Source organism: Hemibagrus wyckioides, linkage group LG06 (genome assembly GCF_019097595.1).
Source record: "Hemibagrus wyckioides isolate EC202008001 linkage group LG06, SWU_Hwy_1.0, whole genome shotgun sequence".
NCBI lineage: Eukaryota > Metazoa > Chordata > Actinopteri > Siluriformes > Bagridae > Hemibagrus > Hemibagrus wyckioides.
In genome coordinates, this window is record NC_080715.1 from 44,546,228 (window position 1) to 44,572,155 (window position 25,928).

The 25,928-nt window shown below is 41.1% G+C and overlaps 3 protein-coding genes and 1 non-coding gene across 4 annotated transcripts; all 4 read right to left on the minus strand.

Annotated features, from left to right (window-relative positions):
* Positions 1–4,338: 4,338 nt before the first annotated feature.
* LOC131355339 (5.8S ribosomal RNA) lies at positions 4,339–4,492 on the minus strand. The gene has a single exon (XR_009204850.1). It is a non-coding gene; the product is annotated as a 5.8S ribosomal RNA (ribosomal RNA).
* A 5,434-nt stretch (positions 4,493–9,926) lies between these two features.
* On the minus strand, positions 9,927–10,970 carry LOC131354968 (trace amine-associated receptor 4-like). Its single transcript, XM_058393109.1, has one exon. The coding sequence runs from the start codon at positions 10,968–10,970 to the stop codon at positions 9,927–9,929; it is 1,044 nt and encodes a 347-aa protein (XP_058249092.1).
* Positions 10,971–11,183: 213 nt separating this feature from the next.
* On the minus strand, positions 11,184–12,230 carry LOC131353896 (trace amine-associated receptor 13c-like). Its single transcript, XM_058390976.1, has one exon. It carries the CDS (start codon positions 12,228–12,230, stop codon positions 11,184–11,186), a length of 1,047 nt encoding a protein of 348 aa, XP_058246959.1.
* Positions 12,231–16,662: 4,432 nt separating this feature from the next.
* On the minus strand, positions 16,663–17,706 carry LOC131355000 (trace amine-associated receptor 4-like). The gene has a single exon (XM_058393161.1). The coding sequence runs from the start codon at positions 17,704–17,706 to the stop codon at positions 16,663–16,665; it is 1,044 nt and encodes a 347-aa protein (XP_058249144.1).
* Positions 17,707–25,928: the final 8,222 nt, after the last annotated feature.

Below are 25,928 nucleotides of genomic sequence, written 5' to 3' on the forward strand. Positions count from 1 at the left end.
TTTTGTGTGCCACTCACGACACCCCAACCCAGAATCAGGTCGTTTACAAGTCATTTAGCACCGGGTTCGACACAAACTTGCGGTTTGCAATCGGAGAGGGTGCGACGCTCATCCGGCCACACCCCAGCCCATTCGTGAACAGCTCTGCTCGCCAGGGGCCCCTGCGGGGGCTCCCCTGCTACGCCAGACCAATTGAAGATCCACGGCACATCCCCTTGTCCGCACCAGTTCTAAGCCAGCTGCTAGGCACCGGCAAGGCCCAGCCCTCAGCCCCCCGCCCTCATGGCCTCAATGACTACCGTCCCGTTGCACTCACACCAATTGTGATGAAATGCTTCGAGAGGCTCGTCATGAGGCACATCAAGTCACAGCTACCACCCTTGCTTGACCCCTTGCAGTTTGCGTATCGTCCTAACCGTTCCACGGAAGACGCCATCACCACAACCCTCCATCTGGCCCTCACACACCTGGACTGCAAAGACTCCTACGTTCGAATGCTGTTCATAGATTTCAGTTCAGCATTCAACACAATCATCCCTCAGCAGCTGATTAAGAAGCTGAGTCTCCTGGGCCTGAACACCTCTCTCTGCAACTGGATCCTGGATTTCCTGACTGGGAGACCTCAGTCAGTCCGGATCGGGAGCAGTATCTCCAGCACCACCACACTGAGCACTGGAGCACCTCAGGGCTGTGTGCTCAGTCCATTGCTGTTCACTCTGCTGACTCACGACTGTGCAGCAATCCACAGCTCCAACCACATCGTCAAGTTCGCTGATGACACGACCGTGGTGGGTCTTATCAGCAAGAACGACGAGTCAGCATACAGAGAGGAGGTGCAACATCTAACAGCCTGGTGCAGAGCCAACAACCTCTCCCTGAATGTTGACAAGACCAAAGAGATGGTTGTTGACTTCAGGAGAGCACAGTGTGACCATTCTCCGCTGTCCATCGATGGCTCCTCTGTGGAGATCGTCAAGAGCATCAAATTCCTTGGTGTCCATCTGGCGGAGAACTTCACCTGGTCACTCAACACCAGCTCCATCACCAAGAAAGCCCAGCAGCGCCTCTACTTCCTGAGGAGGCTGAGTAAAGCCCATCTCCCTCCCCCCATCCTGTCTGTGTTCTACAGAGGGACCATCGAGAGCGTCCTGAGCAGCTGCATCACTGCCTGGTTTGGGAACTGCACCGTCTCAGATCGCAAGACCCTTCAGCGGATAGTGAGGACAGCTGAGAAGATCATCGGAGTCTCTCTCCCCTCTATCACAGACATTTACACCGCACACTGCATCCGCAAAGCCATCAGCATTGTGGCTGACCCCACACACCCCTCACACACACTCTTACACACCCCACACACCCCTCACACACACTCTTACACACCCCACACACCCCTCACACACACTCTTCACCCTCCTGCCATCTGGAAAGAGGTACCGGAGCATTCGGGCCTCACAACCAGACTGTGTAACAGTTTCTTTCCTCAAGCCATTAGGCTCCTCAACACCCGGGACTGAACTGTTCTACACTCTCACACACACTCTCACCCAGGACTGAACTGTTCTACACTCTCTCACACACACACTCTCACTCAGGACTGAACTGTTCTACACTCTCACACACACACACTCTCACTCAGGACTGAACTGTATACTATTCTCTGTCTCTCTCACACACAGATACACACACTCTCTCTTGACTGTGTGGACGCACACACACACACACATAATTTATACTGTTCATTACTTACTGCACTACCTCTACCTGTCATCTGCTGCTATAGTTATACTTATGTTTATTCTATTTGCACTACCTCAACTGCTGCTGTGTATTTTTGCACAATATTTTTGCACAATACTTTTTTTTCTACATCATTTCACTTTATCTATTTTATTTCACTTACATTCCAGTACACGTTCTTTTATTTCCTTTCAGCGCTAAGTGTCCTGTGTTCTTTTGTGTTGTCTTTATTGTATTTATTGTCTTTTTTGCACTGTCTTGTCTATGCTCTGTTTGCACCTAGCTGCACACTGTGCACTTTACGTGGCTAAGACAAACTTCTGTCCTAGCTCTGTGGTGTTGTTTGTTGTTTTGTATTGTACTAGTAGTTGTATGTTTATGTAGCACCAGGTCCTGGAGAAATGTTGTTTCATTTCACTATGTACTGCACCAGCTGTATGTGGTTGAAATGACAATAAAAGCTTCTTGAATCTTGAATCTTGAATGAAAGGGGAGAGGAAAAGAGATTGGGGTCCCGGCGCGGGCTGTTCACCTTGGAGACCTGCTGCGGATTTGGGTACAACCCAGCGCGAGATTTATACCCTCTCCCCCGGATTTTCTCGGGGTGAACCCATTCCAGGGCGCCCTGCCCTTCACAAAGAAAAGAGAACTCTTCCCAGGGCCCCTGCTGGCATTACCGCACTGGACGCCTCTCGGCGCCTATCTCCGCCACTCTGGGTTCGTGGATCTGAACCTGACTCCTTTTCGATCCGTTCGTTCGATCCGTTTCGAGCCGGGGGCAACGGAGGCCATTGCCCCACTCTTCAGAATGGCGTTCACCCATCCCTTATAACCGACTGACCCATGTTCAACTGCTGTTCACATGGAACTCTTCTCCACTTTGGCCTTCAAAGCTCTCATTTGAATATTTGCTACTACCACCAAGATCTACACCTGCGGCGGCTCAACCTGCGCCCTTGCCCGAGGCTTCTGCACCACCGCAGCAGCCCTCCTACTCATTGCGGCTTAGGCCCTGAGGCGTTCCCGGTGAAGGGGATGGAGTGTGCCAGCGACGGCTGGGTATGGGCCCAACACTCCAGCGCCATCGATTTTCAGGGCTAGTTGATTCGGCAGGTGAGTTGTTACACACTCCTTAGCAGATTCCGACTTCCATGGCCACCGTCCTGCTGTCTATATCAACCAACACCTTTTATGGGGTCTGATGAGAGTCGGCATCGGGCGCCTTAACCCGACATTTGGTTCATCCCGCAGCGCCAGTTCTGCTAAACAAAAGTGGCCCACTGAGCGCTCGCATTCCATGTCCAACTCCATTTTAAGTTTGAGAATAGGTTGAGATTGTCTCGGCCCCAAAGCCTCTAATCATTAGCTTTACTGGATAAATTTGTTGCGAGGTGAGTGCCAGCTATCCTGAGGGAAATTTCAGAGGAAACCAGCTACTAGATGGTTCGATTAGTCTTTCGCCCCTATACCCAGGTTGGACGACCGATTTGCACGTCAGGACCGCTGTGGGCCTCCACCAGAGTTTCCTCTGGCTTCACCCTGCCCGGGCATAGTTCACCATCTTTCATGTACCATTGCGTGTGCTCTTGCCCAGTTGACTGCTGCGTTGGACGCAGAGGGGCCCCGTCCAGCACCCCCCCCCCCTTTTGAGGGACGACCGGGAGGAGGGTGCAGAGGTGAGTGTCGTCCGCAGCCCTGGTGGTAAGTGGCAAAGTCGGGGTGGGGGGGCACTGTAAAGCTAGCAGACACGAGCTCACGAGCCACCTTCACCCCTGACCCTTCCTGGCTGAACCATAGCCGGTCGCGGCACACCGCCATGGAGAAAATGTGCCCGTGAGGGACGGCCAGGGCGAGTGGAGGGGGTCATGCGCGTGCCGGCGGGGACGACCGATCAGGACCGTCGGGCTAAATCCCCCGGGTGGACCCTGCAGACCCCAACTGTTTACCTCTTAATGGTTTCACGCCCTGCTGAACTCTCTCTTCAAAGTTCTTTTCAACTTTCCCTTACGGTACTTGTTTGCTATAGGTCTCGTGCCGGTATTTAGCCATAGATGGAGTTTACCACCTGCTTTGGGCTGCATTCCCAAACAACCCAACTCAGAGAAGTCCGGCCTCACACTGTCCATGGGCTGAGCCTCCATCAGAAGGACTCAGGCCCCATGCCGGGCGATGCGGACTTCTGTACGCCACAGGATTTGAGGGATTCAATGCTGGACTCTTCCCTCTTCGCTCGCCGCTACTGAGGGAATCCTGGTTAGTTTCTTTTCCTTTGCTTAGTAATATGTTTAAATTCAGCGGGTTGTCTCGTCTGGTCTGAGGTTGTGTTCGGTGAGAGATGTGGAAAAAAAACGGCACTTCCCCCCTTGTCCTTCCCCCATCGCATGGGCCCCGTCGCTCAGCGCATTTTTTTTCACGGACAGCCAGAGTGGAAGGACCCACCGGCAGCCGCTTTTTTTCGTGCTGAACGGATGGGGCGGGCAGCGACGCGGGAGGAGACGGAGAGAGAGGGGCACTTCTGCTTTTGGGAGGATGGAGACGGGGTGACCACCTGTGAAAAACCTCCAGCCGCAGAACACAGGAGCATCCAATCGACGGGAATAGCGACCCTCAGACAGGCGTAGCCCTGGGAGGGACTCGGGGCCACAATGTGAGTTCAAAGTGCCAATGATCAATGTGTCCTGCAATTCACATTAGTTCTTGCAGCTGGCTGTGTTCTTCATCAACGCATGAGCCGAGTGATCCACCGCTAAGAGTTGTCAGCTCTTTATATATTTTTCTCTCATTTGAGACCTTGTCTGAGCCACACAATAGAAAAAAAACACAGGTCTTGGAGGATCGGGGAGACGAAAGAGAAGGGAACAAAGAATCGGGGGGGGGGACAAGGGGGGGTCTTCAAACCTTTTTGCCGTGGTGCCCACACAGAGGGAGGGAAGGAAGGAACGAGGACGAGGGACACTTACTAGGAATTCCTCGTTCATGGGTAATAATTGCAATACCCAGTCCCAATCACAAATGGGGTACAGTGGATTACCCGCGCCTCTCAGCGTAGGATAGGCACACGCTGATCTGACCATTGTGGCGCGCGTGCAGCCCCAGACATCTAAGGGCATCACAGACCTGTTATTGCTCCATCTCGCGTGGCTGAACGCCACTTGTCACTCTAAGAAGTTGGACGCCGACCGTGAGGGGCCGCGTAACTATTTAGCATGCTGAGTCTCGTTTGTTATCGGAATTAACCAGACAAATCACTCCACCAACTAAGAACGGCCATGCACCGTTCAATCTGTCAATCCTATCCGTGTCAGGGCTGGGTGAGGTTTCCCGTGTTGAGTCAAATTAAGCCACAGGCTCCACTGCGGGTGGTGCCCTTCCATCAATTCCTTTAAGTTTCAGCTTTGCAACCATACTCCCCCCAGAACCCAAAGACTCGTGGTTTCCCGCACGCTGCCCGGGTCATGGGAATAACACCACCAGATCGCGGGTCGGCATGGTTTACAGTCGGAACTACAATTGTATCTTATCGTCTTCGAACCTCTGACTTTCATTCTTGATTAATGAAAACATTCTTGGCAACATTCTGGTTCTGAAATCCCACAAAATAGAACTGGAGTCCTATCCCATTATTCCTAGCTCGGGTATTCAGGCGAGTTTGGCAGCCCACTTTGAACACTATAATTTTTTCAAAGTAAATGCTCCGGACCACTGAAGGTTACCGGACACCCAGCCCAGGGCATCCGGGGGGCACCGGGGAGGCAGGGTCTGGGACAGGCGGTGGCTCACCTCATGGCGGACCGCCAGCCCACTCCTGAGATCCAACTACAAGCTTTTTAACTACAGCAACTTTAATATATGCTATTGGAGCTGGAATGACCTCGGCTGCTGGCACCAGACTTGCCCTCCAATGGGTCCTCACCAATGGGTTTAGGATACATTCATTCCGATTAGAAAGAGACCTGTATCATTATTTTTCGTCACTACCTCCCCATGTTGGGAATGGGTAATTTGCACACCTGCTGCCTTCCTTGGATGTGGTAGCCATTACTCAGGCTCCCTCTCCGGAATCGAACCCTGATTCCCCATTACCCATGGTCACCATGGTAGGCGTCTATAGTACCACTGAAAGTTGATAGGGCAGACATTCGAATGAGAGGGTGCACGATTGGCCCAAGGTTATCTAGAGTCACCAAAGTGGCCGGGGGGCCCGAGACCCCCCGGATGGGTTTTGGGTCTGATAAATGCACACATCCCCCCCAGCTCCCTGGGGAGGGAGAGGAGGGTCAGGGATCATTTGCATGTATTATCTCTGGAATTACCACAGTTATATTGTGTCATAGTATACAGTCATACATCTAACACTTCCCATAACCTTGCACACCAGTACATCTGATTAAATGCACATTCAGCTAGTACTGCTAATATTATGAACAGCAGCTACGCTAATGCTGTTCCATTGTTTCCCTACTTCTACCCATCCCGAGGCATACAGAGACTGTGCCAGCTCCAGTGGCATCCGGAGATGGACCAGCTCCAACAGGGTTCTGCTTGTGAGGATTGGGATATTCAAGCAGTGCCATGGACAACAACCTCCTTATTGATTTACATAACACTATACACATGCTGTATCTACATCACACGATTGTCACCCAAATGAGGATGGGTTCCCTTTTGAGTCTGGTTCCTCTCAAGGTTTCTTCCTCATACCATCTAAGGGAGTTTTTCCTTGCCACAGTCACCTCAGTCACCTCAGGCTTGCTCACTTGGGATAACACCTAGGACTGTCTGTCTGTCTGTTCATATGTTTGTTGTTTTCTTATGTGGTTTCTCATGTAAAGCTGCTTTGAGACAATGCTCTTTGTTAAAAGCGCTATACAAATAAAATTGAATTGAATTGAATTGAATAGTGTAGAGCAATCAAAGGAACCATAACTGATTTAATGAGCCATTCACAGTTTCACTGTACCGTCCGTGTGCACTTAGACCTGCATGGCTTAATCTTTTGCAAACCTCTTTGATGCGTCATTGAGTAGTTCACACATAAAGATTGCTGAGCGCTGATCACCCGCTGATTTTCCCATGATCACAGCCCGATCTGTCGGCGAGCTCGTTAATTTGCAAATTGTGCTTAAATCTGGCTTAAAATCCTGTAGTGTTAACTAAGCATTACTGGCAGGATCAACCAAGTAGTGCTGAGTGACAGAAACAAAAGAGGTCATGCCGGGAAGAAAAGGTGCACGGGGGCCCCCCCACAGAGGGGGGGTTGGCCCGTGTGGGGCTTTTTTCTTTTAATGCCTTTAACGTGTTTTTTTGCTCTGGGCCATTTCACACGAGCCCGTTTTGGGGACCAGAGAAAAAGCTGTGATTTCCCCTATGAAAGGGGGGGTCCAGTCGGGCAAAAGGAAACGCTGGTGACACCCCCCCCCCTATCCGGGTCTCGTGTTCCAATCTGCCAGCTTTTCTTTCTCACTCCGAGGAGGAGATAGAGAGAGAGAGAGAGATAGAAGATGTGACAAAGTCCACACGTGAGTCACTACTCTCTCCTGAAATCCTGGCTACCGACCACTCTGGCAACCACCTCCGGAGCACGGGGGAGCAGGAGAAGTGGCTGAGGGGAGGGCTCCGAGGACTCCGGTGGTGACACCCCGCCCAAAAAATGGGACTTTGTCTTTTTTTTTTTTTCCCTCTGGGGTCGTCCCCTGGGATAATCGTACCCCTGGGATAACCAGCAAAATTTTCACAACAGCCTACTCACACAACAGAGAGAAATTTTGAGAAAGTCCAAATGTTTTTGGGTGCCAGAGCGGGACCCATGCTGCCCGGGATTGAGCGTTCTGCCTCTGGCATGAGGAGGGCCCCTGCAGGCCTCAGAACTCCCAAGGCTGGCCTCTGTCATACCATCCTGCCTGCACCCCTCTGGATACTGACTGTCCCAGCTGCGAGCTCCAGAGGGCAGTGGAAAGGGAGAAACAGATGAGGAGAGGGCTCTTCGGCCAGCCACCAGTGCCCGCGGGTTGCCCCGAGGCTCTCTCTGGTTCTGCCACCCCGTCTCAAGAACCGCCAGCCCAAGGCGTGCCAAACTCAGACCGTCGGACTGAACGAGACCAAAGCCGAGCCTCTGTGACTGGGGGCACACAAACCACACAGCACACCTGTGCCAAACTTAGTAGGCCCCTCCGTGGTGAGTGTCCAAAGACGATGGCACTGGCAGCGAACCTCTGAAGCCTTGGGGCCCCGAGAAATGGGGACCTGAATCCGACAGCTGGAAGAGTCAAATTCAAAGCCCCATATTTTACAGGCTTGTATAAGCCCAGACGAGTCCAACAAGCCCTGGTTCATCTCTCGAGGCCTTTGGGAACCTGAGATACAGACCCAGAAAATCAGCCCAAAAGCGGCCAGCCCAGGCACTCGGAGCCCAGATAGTTTTGCTGCCTCTCCAGTGGGCCGGTTCTCGCAGGCTTCGGGGCTCCGTGCAGCACTTCCAAGAGCCGTAGCTTGCGAACCACCAGTCTGAATCTCGTGAAATTTCCTGAGATATGGGCCCCTGAATACGGCCACATTTAAAGCCGTGTAACTTCCGGCCATGCCGTCCAATCCACCCCAAATAATAGAACCTCGTAGGGGAGGCCGAGCCGAGTCCAAGGAGCCCTGGCTTATCTCTCTAGGCCTTCGGAGGCCCTGGAATAACCAGCCCCATTCACTTTCAATTGGACCCCTGGTATAACCACGTGTTATTTCACTTATTCTTTAAAGGTGTTATACATTATTGTATTGACTTCACAATTTTCTCTCTACATCTTTGTCAAACAAGTCTGATTGACAAATAAAAGGTTGTGATTTCATTTAGTAAGTTTGCTTACTCATTTAGCATCTGGTTATATTAAGATCTAAATGATTTTACTGATTATCCCAATACAGTCAACTACATTTATGTTAGGTACATCTATGAATTTTAATGATCAAACCTTATCATGAAGTCCAAGCTTGGTTAATTTAACTAATTAAACACATCATGTACATGAATCAAGCACATAATGTTTTCTACATTATTTAGGCCCAATGACCCAGCAGATTTTTTGCAAGAAGATATTTAATAGAACTCATTGATTATGATGATTACATATTTTATTACTAAAGTAAATGTTTTATCACTATGTTGATTTAATTATTAGCATTAGATTATAAAACCACCCTAACTGGTTTATTTGGATGAGACACCTTGACGTTTGTTTTCAGGTCCATTTACACAAATGAATCTTGACAATCACTACAAACATGGAGGTTGTCTACTAATGATAAAATAGATTTACATTGATGAAGTAGGCACGCATCACTGAGAATGAATTTTGTCATGACAAAGGCTTTAATACAAAAGTAAGGAGTGAAATTAATTCCCTTGTATGCTTGTTTTCTTTCAAAAAAGTTGTTTCTTCAAAATGTCTAAGTTTTTCTATAGAACTTATGAAAAAGTAGCGAGGAAAAATAAAAAAAATAAAAAAACCCTTCTGGAGTAAAGTTTTTTTAAGAAGTTGAGGATCTCAAAGTATCCCAGAAGTGTGCAAAGCTCAAACAGTAAGGAATACAGTGAGAAAATGTAAAATATATAATAGGTTTGATTGGTTTAACACTTTTCTTGGTCAGCATAATGCTGTGTGTTATTTTATAGTGTCAGTGACTTTGTTATTATTCATAACTAGTAAAAAATAGCAAAAATAAGGCAGGTGAATTTTGACTGGGAAAGTATGTACAGTACAATACATGACAACAAGGAAATGTTATAAACTTATGCTTACTGCCCTGATTGTGATTTGTAATGTAATGTTTGACTAGTAAGGACAGAATTGTTTAAGCTTTTACAGTACTTGAATAGATTCAATATATCCTGGCATTTTTAAAAAGCTGAGACTTTTATTTTAAGGGTAACTTGACACTCAAATGATTATTTTTTTATACTTCATGTAGCCTCTCCATATCAGGATCAGTTTGACCACATAATGCCAGCTATAACATCAATTTCTCGTTTTGGTCTTAGTCATTTATGTATGAATTCACTAAAGGAAAAAAAATATTCAGTGCCTATGCCTTAAAAATGTAATAGCCTTCATGTATTCAATTATAACTAAACGTATTTACATTGTTGAAGTGTGAAACTGTAATGCAAAAGAAACTGTATAGATTTCACCGAAACGATTGAATTAGAGTGTTAGGTTGCCCGAGTTGCTAAGAAACACATATTTATATATGATAATCTTAAATGCCTTCTGAAAACGGGGATAGAAAAAGCCATAGACCAAAGGATTACAAGTAGAATTAAGGTAGCCAAACCACACCAGGGCATCAAAAACATCTATAGGGGTTGAAAAGTCCAGGAATGGATCAGCTATTGTAGCAGTGAAGAATGGCAACCAGCAAAGCAGAAAAATTCCCATAACAATGCCTAGAGTTTTAGCTGCTTTTCGCTCTCTCTGTTCTGAAGAATGGTTCTTTGTTTCAGATTTTCCAATAGTAGACCTTTCAACCATTATTTTAGCTTGTTTTCGTGCAACATGAAAAATTTTAAGGTACAGGCAGCTCATAATAGTACCTGGAATGAAAAATGCCACAAGGGCAGCAATGACCCCCCACTGTTTGTTAAAAATCAAAGCACAGCTTCCAAAACAGGAATTCAGCATTAAAAGGTCCTCCAAACCTTGTAGATTTATGTTAGACAATACCACACCGAAGCTAAATGAGAATGAAAAGAGCCAAATAACAGCAATTCCCACAGCCACACTGTCATTTGTCACCTTCATCTTATAACCCAGAGGGTCGGTAATGGCCATGTACCGGTCAATAGAAACTAAACACAGGTGCAAGATGGACACAATACTTAGTGTCATGTCTAAACTGGAATGAATTTTGCAAAAAATCTCCCCCAAGAACCAGCAGCCTTCCACCCATCTCACCATACTGAAAGGCATGATCATAGAGCCGAGCAGACAGTCCACAACAGCCAGTGACAGGATGATTAGGTTAGTTGGAGAATGCAGCTGTTTAAAATGGGAAATAGTGATGATGACCAGCAGATTCCCAAAAACAGTCATAAGTACTGTAGGAAGCATTAAAATGTACATGGCAACTCTAATGACAAAGAAACGAGTTTTTCTGAGGCAGGAGTCTGGCTCATGTGGAAAGCAGAGAAGTTCCATATCCACATCAGCATGGGTTGCATTTGTAACAACATTCTCTATCCACTCCATTTGGTTGTGTTATTAAAAAAAATGTTCAGTAGATTATCAATTAAAGCATGGTATAAAAATATAACCAACCAGGAAAAAATGATTGATTAAGCCTTTCTAACTGTACTCATTACAATTAAAATACAGTCTGTGAGTCTGTGCTCTGCATTTTCCATATCTATGGTGAAGAGTAAATATTTTCATATTCATATAATTATAGTATTATGATTTATTTTAGGATGCATAAACTTTTATATCAGAGGAGTTTGGTGCAAATATTTTTAGAGTAACAATGAGATACAGTGTTTTTCTGAACCATGGATAGAAAAGCCCATATATGATGGGGTTGAATGTTGAATTAATGTAACCCAACCAGACAAATAGTTCATAAATGATTGCAGGTGTGGTAAAGTTGTAAAAAGGATCAATGACAGACGTAATGAAATATGGCATCCAGCATAAATTAAATGCACCTACAACAATCCCAAGAGTTTTTGCTGCTTTTTTTTCATGTTTCACCTTTTGTAAAATTTTCTTTGAGGTCACATCAGTTCTGCCGTGTTTTGTGCCCTCCATTTTCCTTGCATGCTTTTCTGAAACCAAAAATATTTGAGCATACAGAACAATCATAACAAAGACTGGCAAAACAAAAAAAAGAGATGTACTTATAGAAGCACAAACAGCATTAACCAAAAAGAAACAATTTCCCAAACAATCTATTGATGCAATATAATTTTCTAAGTTTTCTTCATTTGCTTTTGTACCAACAGTACTGAATGCGTACACTGTAGCCAAAATCCAACTCAGAGCTGCCATAAGTCCTGCGACAGGAAGAGTTATTCTTGTTGGGTACTGAAGAGGATAGCATACAGCTTGATATCGATCTGTAGCAATAGAAATCAGGTGAAAGATTGATGCACCAGTGAAGAGAAAGTCGAAATTGGAATGCCAATAGCAGAATTCTTTCCCGAAGTACCAGCAGCCGTCCACACTCCTGACCATACTGAAAGGCATGACTGTGATTCCCAGAAGTAGATCCACCAGAGCCAGAGACAACACCAAAATGTTTGTTGGCGTGTGAAGTTGTTTAAAATGAGCTATAGAAACGATGACCACAAAATTCCCTACAATTGTAATGGTCATTGCAAACACCAGAATTGAATATAAAACAGTTTTTGCTGCTACATTATGAGAAGCTTTCAGACAAGAGACATTTGAGCCAGGATAACAATACTCTATAACATCTTCTTCCAGTAAATATGAATTTTGTGCCTCCACCATCCTTCAAATAATTGATGTCAAAAATATAGACAACTCATTGATTTTCAGTGTCATGTGCAAAGTGATTCCTATTCTGAGAAATATCAAGTTATATTTGTGTACTGTTGAATTAATGGTTCCACCTGGGAGATGGTAGTCCAATAGCAATAAAGATACTTCCCCTTTAGATCAACAGGGAACTAAAAATGTTTGTTACTACACATATTTTGCATACATGTCAAATGATCATGCTGTTTTACTATTGCCTGATATACAGTATTCTTATGTCTTTAAGGTGTCCCCAGGTCTATTTTGTTTCTTTAATGTGATCCCAGGTTTGTTCTTAAGGACACTAATGTACATAAAAGCAGGCCTAGGGAAACTTTAAGAACACAAAAAGTTGATCTCAGGTATTTTATGGGGCTGACTTAAGTAGCTGTGTGTGTGATTAGTGGGGTCAAGTAAGGTACATGGTTTTAATGGGTAGTGTAGTCCCACTTTTGGCACAAGCATGACAGAACCCTCCCCTAAAGTGCAGCTTGAAGTGCAACCTGTAGTCTTGGAGAGGTCCTGGACCACCAGGCAAAATGCAGGAAAAGCAACATCCTCAGCTGAGCAGTGAGGCAAACTGAAGTTCTCAGCAATGCTATGGGTGATATGATGGCTGTTATTACCGGAAGAGGGAACAACATGTATGGTGAAGCCAGAAAGGAAGTTATATCCCCCTCCAAGTCAGATGGGGGAGTGTGAGAGAGAAGCTATGTACTTGGCAAAGCAGAGGCAGGCTGACATCCTTAACTGGGCCTGAGTTGGGAGGTGGAAATATGGTATGGAACCACATGCTTGTCAGAGCAGGAATATGAAGTGACCTCCTTAAGTAAAAGGCCTCGTACTGTCCTCTGAAGGGCTAAGAGTATGAGAGGTAGTCTCAGGGAAGATGGCAATGTTCTGCATAGGAGCTCCCTTCCTGTTTTGCATAGTACCTTTGTCTAGTTTTTCTTTGAGATCTTTGTTTTTTGTATCCAGCCCTGAGCTAGTTTTTGAGTAGTTCTGTGTACTTGTGTTTGTTTTTGTTTTCTTTGACCACACATCTCAGTTTAGTTATTATCCACCTTATGCGAAAATTGCATCTGCCTTCAGCCCGAATTATGACAGTAATTCTAACATTTGAACTGCCATTATAGTTGACTAAAGCAAATGTAATTATCTAAGTTTTCTTCATTTGCTTTTGTACCAACAGTACTGAATGCATACACTGTAGCCAAAATCCAACTCAGAGCTGCCATAAGTCCTGCGACAGGAAGAGTTATTCTTGTTGGGTACTGAAGAGGATAGCATACAGCTTGATATCGATCTGTAGCAATAGAATTCTAACATTTGAACTGCCATTATAGTTGACTAAAGCAAACGTATAAAATGTATAAAATGTACCAGTACTCCACACCATAGTGCTTTGCACATGCCTTATCACTGTTCCTTGAATAAGGCCTTGAACATGGACATATTATTTTCTTTGCTAAATATGGCATGGCTATTTAGATAAACATATTGTAGAAGAATGTCCTTAAAAATTCTTTTAAATAATTTAAGCATAAGAAAACACATGAATGATTCCTGATTTTCTGAATGCCCAAGACATAACAGCATTAATGGGCATCAAGATGAAAACTTATATTTGTCATCAGTACATTTTTCTTCAGAATTCTTTCAGGAAAACAAACATTGAACCTTTTTGTGTAATGTGTTTCCACTGTTGGATGGCTTGGGAAAAATACCAAAAAACTAGAATATAGCTCTCTATGGACAGACACGTTAATTAAAGAATTCCAAGGGATGTGGTAGCTTAGTGGTTTAGAGTGGTTAAGGCGTTCGACCACTAATCGGAAGGTTGTGAGTTTATTATCCTAGATGCCACTGCAGGGCCCCTGGGCAAGGCCCTTAATTCTCGATTGCTGTATAAAATGTAAGTTGTCAATAAATGTTATTTGTCAGTTTGTTGTCCACATTTTGAAAGAATAAATTTAATTAAATAGATGATTGATTAGCATTGTTACGTTAAAGTGGTCCTGGCTTATCACACCTGATCTACAGTGTCATCAGCTTATATAGTGTGACAGGTTACAGTTGAGCAGTAAAAGGGGGCCTTGATTAAGATATAAGATTAAGAATGGTAAGGTAATGCATGACGATCATTGTCATCAATCATCATCAGTCATGAAGAAAATATTGTTTATTACAAATATTATGTATGTTTTCTTTTTGATTATCATTGTGATTAGTGCAGTGTTGTATACTGATACTTATCCGAGTAAACATTGTGTGTAAAATGTCAGTACATATATAATTAGTGGCCAGTTACTGAATGTGTTTGGATGCCCTAATGATGTGGCTATGTGTGTTGACTGACATGGGTCATTAGTAATACTGAGAGACAGGAAGATTTTGCATAAACATTTGACCTCAATTCAAAAACAAGTTAGTGGTAAATGTTTGAATAATCTTATCTTGTTTTCTTCATTGTCTGACATCTGTATCTACAGCAAGATCTGATTTATTTTTACTCATTAGCACCTTACAGTCACCTGCTTTCATGCTTTTGCCTTTAAGTGTAATCCTATGTATTAAATTAATAGGCCTCAGTTTCTAAAGAAATTAAGACTGGACGGTGTATGAGACATCAATTCATGTAGTGCTTTTTACACATGATAGGGTGTATTGATAAGGCCCTCATGATGTGGCCTTGTGTGTGGACTGTGTGCTTCAGTATTTTTACTGGCCTCAGTAATACAGGACAGAATCATTGTGTTTAATGTTCACTCATGACACACTGATGTCCATTTCAGATTGCCTGTGGATTTGTCAGGGCTTTTCTCCACAGTTCTGTTTCTTCATTTCTGACCCGGTTTATATCTTAACAAAGACACATTAGATCATGAGGTTGTGTCTGGCAGACATCTGAGACCAGTTAAAATCTTTCACCTTTAATGTTGGAGAATGATGGAGGTACATGACTAGTTAAAGGTGTTATACATTATTGTATTGACTTCACAATTTTCTCTCTACATCTTTGTCAAAAAAGTCTAATTGACAGATAAAAGGTTGTGATTTCATTTAGTAAGTTTGCTTACTCATTTAGCATCTGGTTATATTAAGATCTAAATGATTTTATCCCAATACAGTCAACTACATTTATGTTAGGTACATCTATGAATTTTGATGATCAAACCTTTTATCATGAAGTCCAAGCTTGGTTAATTTATCTAGTTAAACACATCACGTACATGAATCAAGCACATAATGTTTTCTACATTATTTAGGCCCAATGACCCAGCAGATTTTTTGCAAGAAGATATTTAATAGAACTCATTGATTATGTTGATTACATATTTTATTATTAAAGTAAATGTTTTATCACTATGTTGATTTAATTATTAGCATTAGATTATAAAACCACCCTAACTGGTTTATTTGGATGAGACACCTTGACGTTTGTTTTCAGGTCCATTTACACAAATGAATCTTGACAATCACTACAAACATGGAGGTTGTCTACTAATGATAAAATAGTTTTACATTGATGAAGTAGGCACGCATCACTGAGAATGAATTTTGTCATGACAAAGGCTTTAATACAAAAGTAAGGAGTGAAATTAATTCCCTTGTATGCTTGTTTTCTTTCAAAAAAGTTGTTTCTTCAAAATGTCTAAGTTTTTCTATAGAACTTAGCGTAGCGAGGAAAAATAAAAAAAATAAAAAAACCCTTCTGGAGTAAAGTTTTTTTAAGAAGTTGAGGATCTCAAAGTATCCCAGAAGTGTGCAAAGCTCAAACAGTAAGGAATACAGTGAGAAAATGTAAAATATATAATAGGTTTGATTGGTTTAACACTTTTCTTGGTCAGCATAATGCTGTGTGTTATTTTATAGTGTCAGTGACTTTGTTATTATTCATAACTAGTAAAAAATAGCAAAAATAAGGCAGGTGAATTTTGACTGGGAAAGTATGTACAGTACAATACATGACAACAAGGAAATGTTATAAACTTATGCTTACTGCCCTGATTGTGATTTGTAATGTAATGTTTGACTAGTAAGGACAGAATTGTTTAAGCTTTTACAGTACTTGAATAGATTCAATATATCCTGGCATTTTTAAAAAGCTGAGACTTTTATTTTAAGGGTAACTTGACACTCAAATGATTATTTTTTTATACTTCATGTAGCCTCTCCATATCAGGATCAGTTTGACCACATAATGCCAGCTATAACATCAATTTCTCGTTTTGGTCTTAGTCATTTATGTATGAATTCACTAAAGGAAAAAAAATATTCAGTGCCTATGCCTTAAAAATGTAATAGCCTTCATGTATTCAATTATAACTAAACGTATTTACATTGTTGAAGTGTGAAACTGTAATGCAAAAGAAACTGTATAGATTTCACCGAAACGATTGAATTAGAGTGTTAGGTTGCCCGAGTTGCTAAGAAACACATATTTATATATGATAATCTTAAATGCCTTCTGAAAACGGGGATAGAAAAAGCCATAGACCAAAGGATTACAAGTAGAATTAAGGTAGCCAAACCACACCAGGGCATCAAAAACATCTATAGGGGTTGAAAAGTCCAGGAATGGATCAGCTATTGTAGCAGTGAAGAATGGCAACCAGCAAAGCAGAAAAATTCCCATAACAATGCCTAGAGTTTTAGCTGCTTTTCGCTCTCTCTGTTCTGAAGAATGGTTCTTTGTTTCAGATTTTCCAATAGTAGACCTTTCAACCATTATTTTAGCTTGTTTTCGTGCAACATGAAAAATTTTAAGGTACAGGCAGCTCATAATAGTACCTGGAATGAAAAATGCCACAAGGGCAGCAATGACCCCCCACTGTTTGTTAAAAATCAAAGCACAGCTTCCAAAACAGGAATTCAGCATTAAAAGGTCCTCCAAACCTTGTAGATTTATGTTAGACAATACCACACCGAAGCTAAATGAGAATGAAAAGAGCCAAATAACAGCAATTCCCACAGCCACACTGTCATTTGTCACCTTCATCTTATAACCCAGAGGGTCGGTAATGGCCATGTACCGGTCAATAGAAACTAAACACAGGTGCAAGATGGACACAATACTTAGTGTCATGTCTAAACTGGAATGAATTTTGCAAAAAATCTCCCCCAAGAACCAGCAGCCTTCCACCCATCTCACCATACTGAAAGGCATGATCATAGAGCCGAGCAGACAGTCCACAACAGCCAGTGACAGGATGATTAGGTTAGTTGGAGAATGCAGCTGTTTAAAATGGGAAATAGTGATGATGACCAGCAGATTCCCAAAAACAGTCATAAGTACTGTAGGAAGCATTAAAATGTACATGGCAACTCTAATGACAAAGAAACGAGTTTTTCTGAGGCAGGAGTCTGGCTCATGTGGAAAGCAGAGAAGTTCCATATCCACATCAGCATGGGTTGCATTTGTAACAACATTCTCTATCCACTCCATTTGGTTGTGTTATTAAAAAAAATGTTCAGTAGATTATCAATTAAAGCATGGTATAAAAATATAACCAACCAGGAAAAAATGATTGATTAAGCCTCAGTATTTCTAACTGTACTGATTACATTATCTAAACCCATAAGCTAGCTATATAGGATCATGTAGACTTAAATACATGCTGGTTTTAAAAGGTCATCGTCAGTTTACCAATGGGGAAGCTTTAATGTGACATCATATCGCTGTCATGTAAACACTACTGTAGCTGTGTTTCTGTTATTCTTTTTCTTTTTTAGTCTCTTGTGTTGCACTCATTTGGACATCAGCTATATTACCCTATTGTATAGAAAACACATGCTTACTATTACTACTTTTGTTTGTTTTGTCAGAAATTACAGTGAGCACATGTACAATGCTGTGAAAAGGTTTTTGCCCCTTTCCTGTTTTTTTTTTTATTATTTTTTGCATATTTGTCACACTTAAAAGATTCAGATCATCAAACAAATTTTTAATATTACACAAAGATAATAGAAAATGCAGTTTTTAAATGATTATTTCATTTATTAAAGGAAAAAAAGCAAACCTGCCTGGCCCTACGTGAAAAATTTATTGCCCCCTCCTGTTAAATCATGAAAGAACTGTGATTAAGCAGATTATTTTAGAAAGCTGAGTTAAATTTCACTAGACACACACAGGTCTGATTACTGCCAGACCTGTTGAATCAAGAAATCACGTAAATAGAACCTGTCTGACAAAGTGAAGCTTGCTTAAAGAGCACCTATCATACCGCAATCTAAAGAAATTCAAGAACATATGAGAAACAAAATAGCTGACATGTAACAGTCTGGAAAGGGTTATAAAGCCATTTCTAAGGCTTTGGGATTCCAGCGAACCACTTGGAACAGTGGTGAACCTTCCCAGGAGTGGCTGGCCTACCAAAATTACCCCAAGAGCACAACGACATCTCATCCAGGAGGTCATAAAAGAACCCAGAACAACATCTAAAGAACTGCAGGCCTCACTTGCCTCAATGAAGGTCAGTGTTCATGATTCAACAATAAGAGAGAGACTGGGCAAAAACGGCATCCATGGGAGAGTTCCAAAGCAAAAGCCATTGCTGACCAAAAAGAACACAAAGGCTTATCTCACATTTGCCAAAAAATATCTTGATTATCCCCAAGACTTTTGGGCAAATATTCTGTGGACAGATGAGACAAAGGTTGAACTTTTTGGAAGGTTACATCTGGCGTAAACCAACACAGCATTTCATAAAAAGAACATCATACCAACAGTCAAACATGGTGGTGGTAGTGTGATGGTCTGGGGCTGCCCACTTGGTTTATGCAGCAGGACAATGATCCCAAACACACCAGCAGGTCCATCTCTGAATTGCTCAAGAAAAACAAAATGAAGGTTTTGGAGTGGCTTGTCCGAAGTCCGGACTTGAGATGCTGTGGCATGACCTTAAACAGTCCTCTTATGCTCGACAACCCTGAATTAAATCAATTCTGCAAACAAGACTGGGCCAAAATTCCTCCACAGCGATGTGAAAGACTCATGGCCAGTTATCGCAAACGCTTGATTGCAGTTGTTGGGTGACACAACCAGGTACTCGATTTAGGGGGCAATTACTTTTTCACATAGGGCCGTTTGGACAGCTTTTTTCCCTTAATAAATGAACATGTATTCCTGTAAAAACTGCATTATGTATTTACTTGCATTATCTTAGTGTAATATTACAATTTGTTTGATGACCTGAATCTTTGAAGTATGACAAATATGCAAAAAATTAAAACCAGGAAGGGGGCAAAAACCTTCACAGAACTGTATCATATTTATCAGTAATGTTTTATAGTTATTTACCTGTCTGACAAGTTGACTCTGTATAATACAATAATTAGGGTGGATTTTTATGTATGGCATTTGGCAAACACCCTATTCAGAGCGACAAAATGTATTCCATTTTTATTTGATTCTCTACTTAGCAGTTGAGGGTTAGGGCCTTGATCATGGGCCCAGGTCATAATTGAGGTCTGTGCATTTAGAAAATGTAACATGTTCTTCCAAAAAATACTATCCTAAAGCAGAAGAACAAAGTGTGGTGTTCCTACTAAAATGATATTTGATGGCATATGCAAAATTGATCTAATTGTATGTATATGGCTTCACTGTGTTGGGGCAACTATTAGTCAGTGCTGCATGACTTTCAATTAATAATGCCCTGCAATATTCCTAAACATGCTACACTCAACATCTACAATCTGTAAATGTATTCCTTTCCTGAAACTCTTTTTTATTTAATTGTATTCGTTATTTTTCAGTCATAGTTTGACTCATCATGTTTCCAGCATCAAGTAAACAGTTATTAGGCTTATTTTGGAAGTATGCATGAGGATTTAAAGTCTTATAAGGATTAGAAGCTTCAAAAGCTTATCCTATGAGTGTTTTAACACTTGTCCTGGGCACAGATATGCTTTCACATAGAAAGGATTGCATCCAAGCTATGTATTGAATGTGCTTATCCAAAAATTACTATTATGCAAGCATGGTTACAAAATGTTAATTTTCCTTTGTTTCCTTTGTTTCCAACACTTCCAAGCTCAAAAGAAGATAGCTTTTTCATGCATGCCATTTCATAAGGTGCAGGTCTGCACAAGATTTGTATTTTTTGTAAATGTCTTAGTCCTGTAAAAGAATGGGTCAGCCTTTTCCCCCACAATCACCCAACAAACAGGAGGGTTACATGACCATTTGAATTAGTCACAGTTTTATTCATTTTAGGGATGAAAAATATAAATACAAATACACCAAACTATTTTGGGCAAAGGGCCCTGAATCCATTAGAAAATTATTAAAAAGGCCTAAGAGTACCAGGCCATTTGCATTATGTGGCTAAGAGTGTAGCTAAAAGCTAAAGCTTTACTCCTTCAGTGGTATACTAATCATAGATTTGTTTTCAGTTACCCACCAAAAGTGTTGCTAATGTCTTTGAGTGTTTATTTTTTAATTTATTTACCAAGTTGATGTTTATTATGTATAGAGAATAAACAGAAATCCTGATCATTGCAAAAATTACACAGACTTTGTTGAATAAGGTTTGAAAACTGGTTAGAGTATTGCATCAGGTCAAAACATAATGAGGTAATTGTCATCTGTACTAACGCCTAAGAGACCAGTTATCATTTCTCACATTTAATGATGGGAATCTCTCACAGGTATCTGACTAATCAAAGGTGTTGAAGACAAACATCTTAATGACTTCACACTCTCATCTAATTCTGTCCATCTAAAAGTGCAGACTGATTCTGTTTACAATATTACACCATCCTGTTTATCCTTCATGGTTCCCTAATGATTCAATTAGAGTATTATTGCATTTGCTTCAGATTATCGTATCATCATTTATGATTTATTCTTTGTTTTTAAATATACTTAAATAAAGAAACTACATTTCTGGATATTTATTGATCCAAAACCAGGTTCTATTCAAGTTGTAAAGCCTCAAACTCAATAAGCTTTATTATTAAGTAAGATAAGTATAAATATTATAGTAATAGTGGTTAAAACTATTGGATTAAAAAAAAGCTATTGCTATTGGTGTTTAATAAGTAAACACACACAGATATATGATGCATTTTAATCACAAACATTTCTATAGTGCTTTTTTCAGCTTATCCTCATTATAAATAAGTTAGATGTAGTACAAGGGTCATGACTTCCAGATGTGGTGGGCCTTGAAAAAAAACTGATTTTCCTCATCAGTTAGTTATCATGCTTAATAGATTTGTTAATTAGAAAATCACCAAACAATGCTGAACTTTGGCCTCCATGCCTGAAATTTATGGCCCTAAGTGTACTGTGTCTTGGCTTACAGATAAAAGTGTAGTTTTTATATTGGAATACAGTGTCATTTTAATCTAAATGTAATTAACATAATTATTCAGACTTTAGTTGCTTCATTTATAAAAGATATTGAGCCATGTATGTATTTTTGTTTATTGGTTCACCCTAATTGCATTCTAATTATTTAAGTGTCTATGCAAACAACATGAATAGCCTCTATGACTTATAGGCTTGATGAGCTTTATATGAGTTAATGAATTTACTTTTGATTGATGTCTGCTGTCTTCTGTAGTCTGTTTAAAACAGATGCACTCATATGCATTTGGAGCATCATAAACATTTAATGAATATTGTTTGAAAGTTGCTTAACCTGTATTGCACCATGATGACCAAATTCAATGAGGTAATGTTTGTTATCTGCAATAACGCCTAAGAGACCAGTTACCACCTCTCACATTTAATGATGGGAATCTCTCACAGGTATCTGACTAATCAAAGGTGTTAAAGACAAAACATCTTAATGACTTCACACTCTCATCTAATTCTAGCCATCAGACAAGAGTCATTGCAATATTGCATCATTCTGTTTGTCCTTCATGTTACCTTAATGATGAGTGGTACATTGCATTATAGGTTCACTTTTTAGACAGCAGATACACCCCCCCCTTTAACAAATACATCACATCCTTGGTTCAATTTTTCAACATAGCTTTATTATTAGTACAATAAAATAATAAAAATATATAATATTAATAATTCACAATTTACCAGAACATAGCATTCCTTCTGTTTAGAAGGTCTTACTGTTAAATGTGCAAGTATTGTATCATACAGTACATAACATGTCTTCTCAGAGTCTTTAGTAAGCTGGGCTGAGGGAGCAAAGTAGGCCATGAAGGATCAGAGAGCATTCAGGGTTTTTGCTCAAGCTTATGATGTTTGACATTGTAATAGGAGATGTAACCACTACTTTTACCTTTCTGATGTTTAAGAGATAAAAGCATATTACAAGGGTTTTGAAGTCTTCGCCCTAATTCATACCAAAGGTGTTCTATGGGGTTGAGGTCAGGACTCTGTGCAGGCCAGTCAAGTTCCTCCACACCAAACTCAATCATCCATGTCTTTATGGACCTTGCTTTGTGCATTTTGTCCAGTCATGTTGTAACAGGAAGGGGCCATCCTCAAACTGTTACACAAAGTTGGGAGCGAGAAATTGCCCAAATTTCTTGGTATGCTGAAGCATTAAGAGTTCCTTTCACTGGAAGGAACCAAATCCTGAAAACAACCCCACACCATAGTCCCCCGTCCACCAAACTTTACACTTGGCACAATGCAGTCAGGCAAGTACCATTCACCCGACAACCACCAAACCCAGACTCGTCAGTCCAGCCAGACAGAGAAGCGTGATTAGTCACACCAGAGAACGCGTCTCCACTGCTCTAGAGTCCAGTGGCGGCGTGCTTTACACCACTGCATCCGACGCTTTGCATTGCACTTGGTGATGTATGGCTTGGATGCAGCTGCTCGGCCATGGAAACCCATTCCATGAAGCTCTCTGCGCACTGTTCTTGAGCTAATCTGAAGGCCACATGAAGTTTGGAGGTCTGTAGCGATTGACTGCAGAAAGTTGTTGACCACTTCTGCACACTGTGCGCCTCAGCATGCGCTGACCCTGCTCTGTGATTTTATTTGGCGTACCACTTTGTGGCTGAGTTGCTGTTCCCAATTGCTTCCATTTTGTTATAATACCACTAACAGTTAACAGTGGAATATTTAGTAGTGAAGAAATTTCATGAATGGACTTATTGCACAGGTGGCAGTCTATCACGGTTCCACGCTTGAATTCACTGAGCTCCTGAGAGCGACCCATTCTTTCACAAATGTTTGTAGAAAGAGTCTGCATGCCTAGGTGCTTGATTTTATACAACTGTGGCCGTGGAAGTGATTGGAACACCTGAATGATTTGAAAAGGTGTCCCAAGACTTTTGGCAATGTAGTGTAGGATTGCTGTGCTTACTCCACCAGAGTGAAATATAATGATGATCTTATAAGATCTGGAAAAAAGTGTGCTTTGATGTTCAAGTAGCAGCATGTGGTGACAGGGGGTTGTATGACCAAACTGCCTTTAGACAGAGGGGATGCTGCTCATGACCCTTGGGCCAGTCTTTGCTCAGAGAGAGAGAGAATCACACCTCCTCCATATCATATGAACAGACAGCAGACTGATAACCAAATTAAAACAAGACATTCACTGTTTATAGCCAGTATCTCTCAGCCAGTTGGCCTTCATGGAATGCTGAAAGGTCCGACAAATGTTATAGAAAAACTCCAATTATGTTCAGAATCATGTCTGGCCGGTCATCCAATACTAGGGCTCGATTTACAAATGGGGTCATGAATGAAGCTTACAAAATCTGCATAATATTTTGCTTTCAAAATTAATATTAGATATACTAAAGATAAATTTGTGTTACTGCGAGTTACTAAGGTTCCAAAATAATTCCATATGTGCGTACATTTGAGTACCATTAATGGAAAATCCAACTAAACTTGGAAGTGTCTGCACTGGCAGAAAAACAGTGGGGCTAAATAGACTGATTGACAGATTACTGAATGATGTGTTCCATCCTCACACTTGTGCTGTGTTCCATGCCTTCTTACTGTTGCCTAATCTCAAGCTGAATCTGTGACAACAGAGGTCTGTCTAAACCAGGGTTAACTAGAGGCTAAATAAAATGAACGTTGTTCATAATAATAGGAGTTTTGACTTATACCCTCAGTTACAGTTGTCAGGAGAATGAAGTTGGATTGCAAGTGAAAGCAATTCACTTTTAAGAAAATTGACAAAATACAGATAAAACTAGGAGGCTAAACATAAACCATGATAATTAAATAATTAATGGAAAACGGCACTATAGGTAAATAAAGCAATTGTTTTTAATCTCTAAAACTGGATAAAGTGCATCAGTACTCTACACTAGCCTCTACACTAGCCTCATCACTGTTTCTGGGATAAGGCCTTGAACATAGATGCATTTTTCTTTGCTAAATATTTATTGTTTCTTTGAAACTGACATGGTTATTTACATAACATATATTGTAATATCCTTAAATTAAAAATTAATTCATAATTAAATTAAAAATGAATTCTTAACTCAATTAAAAAAGAAATAAATTATTCATGTATTAAAAAAGCCCTCAAAGCCCAAGACCCCATACAAGTTTTGACCACTTTCGGGTTCAAGTTCATATCCAGCTATTTGGCTAATTGGACTCAAATAGCATGTTTGTCAGGTAACCCAGCAACCTTTCTACATGGGCCCATGACCTCTAACACACATGCACTGTATATAAAATGAGAAAGTAAAATAAATCTTAGAATTAGATGAGGGTAAATGAATTTAGGACTTATACTGCTATAAGTCCTAAATTTATATACTATACTTCACCTATACTGCACCTTCAATTCAAGCTGAAAATCTGAAATGGTAGCTTAACCATTTTGTGCATTTTTTTAACAAGCTACATTCATGACAAGGCTTTTTCTGTTGAATGTGAACATCAGATCTGTGTTTTTGTCTAACACATGGACATTTGAATGACATCAGGAAAGTTGTGATTGATTAAAGGCTCACTTCTGATAATGATAAATTGATTAAGATTAAGCAATACCAGGCATCAGAAAGCTATGAGCAGTAGTGTAAATCATATCATTTACTCTTAGGTGTTTCAGTAAAGTGAACATTTCTAGTCAAAATTAGACAAAAATATCAGTTTTCTCTGTAATAATCGTTCTGATTAGTGCAGTGTTGTATACTGATACTTATCCGAGTAAACATTGTGTGTAAAATGTCAGTACATATATAATTAGTGGCCAGTTACTGAATGTGTTTGGATGCCCTAATGATGTGGCTATGTGTGTTGACTGACATGGGTCATTAGTAATACTGAGAGACAGGAAGATTTTGCATAAACATTTGACCTCAATTCAAAAACAAGTTAGTGGTAAATGTTTGAATAATCTTATCTTGTTTTCTTCATTGTCTGACATCTGTATCTACAGCAAGATCTGATTTATTTTTACTCATTAGCACCTTACAGTCACCTGCTTTCATGCTTTTGCCTTTAAGTGTAATCCTATGTATTAAATTAATAGGCCTCAGTTTCTATAATGATATTTAGAGACTAGATGATGTAACTTTTTTATATTTACCTGATAAACAAATGGTGTTGCTATTCCTTATCAAATAAATTGTCTAAATATATTTATATATGGTATATATTGCTTTTCTTGGACTTTCAGTTGCCTAAATGATCATTCATTGATCTTCTCTAATGCCCTGTCATGAAGCACAAAGAGACATCCATGTGTCTGTGTGGTGGTGGTG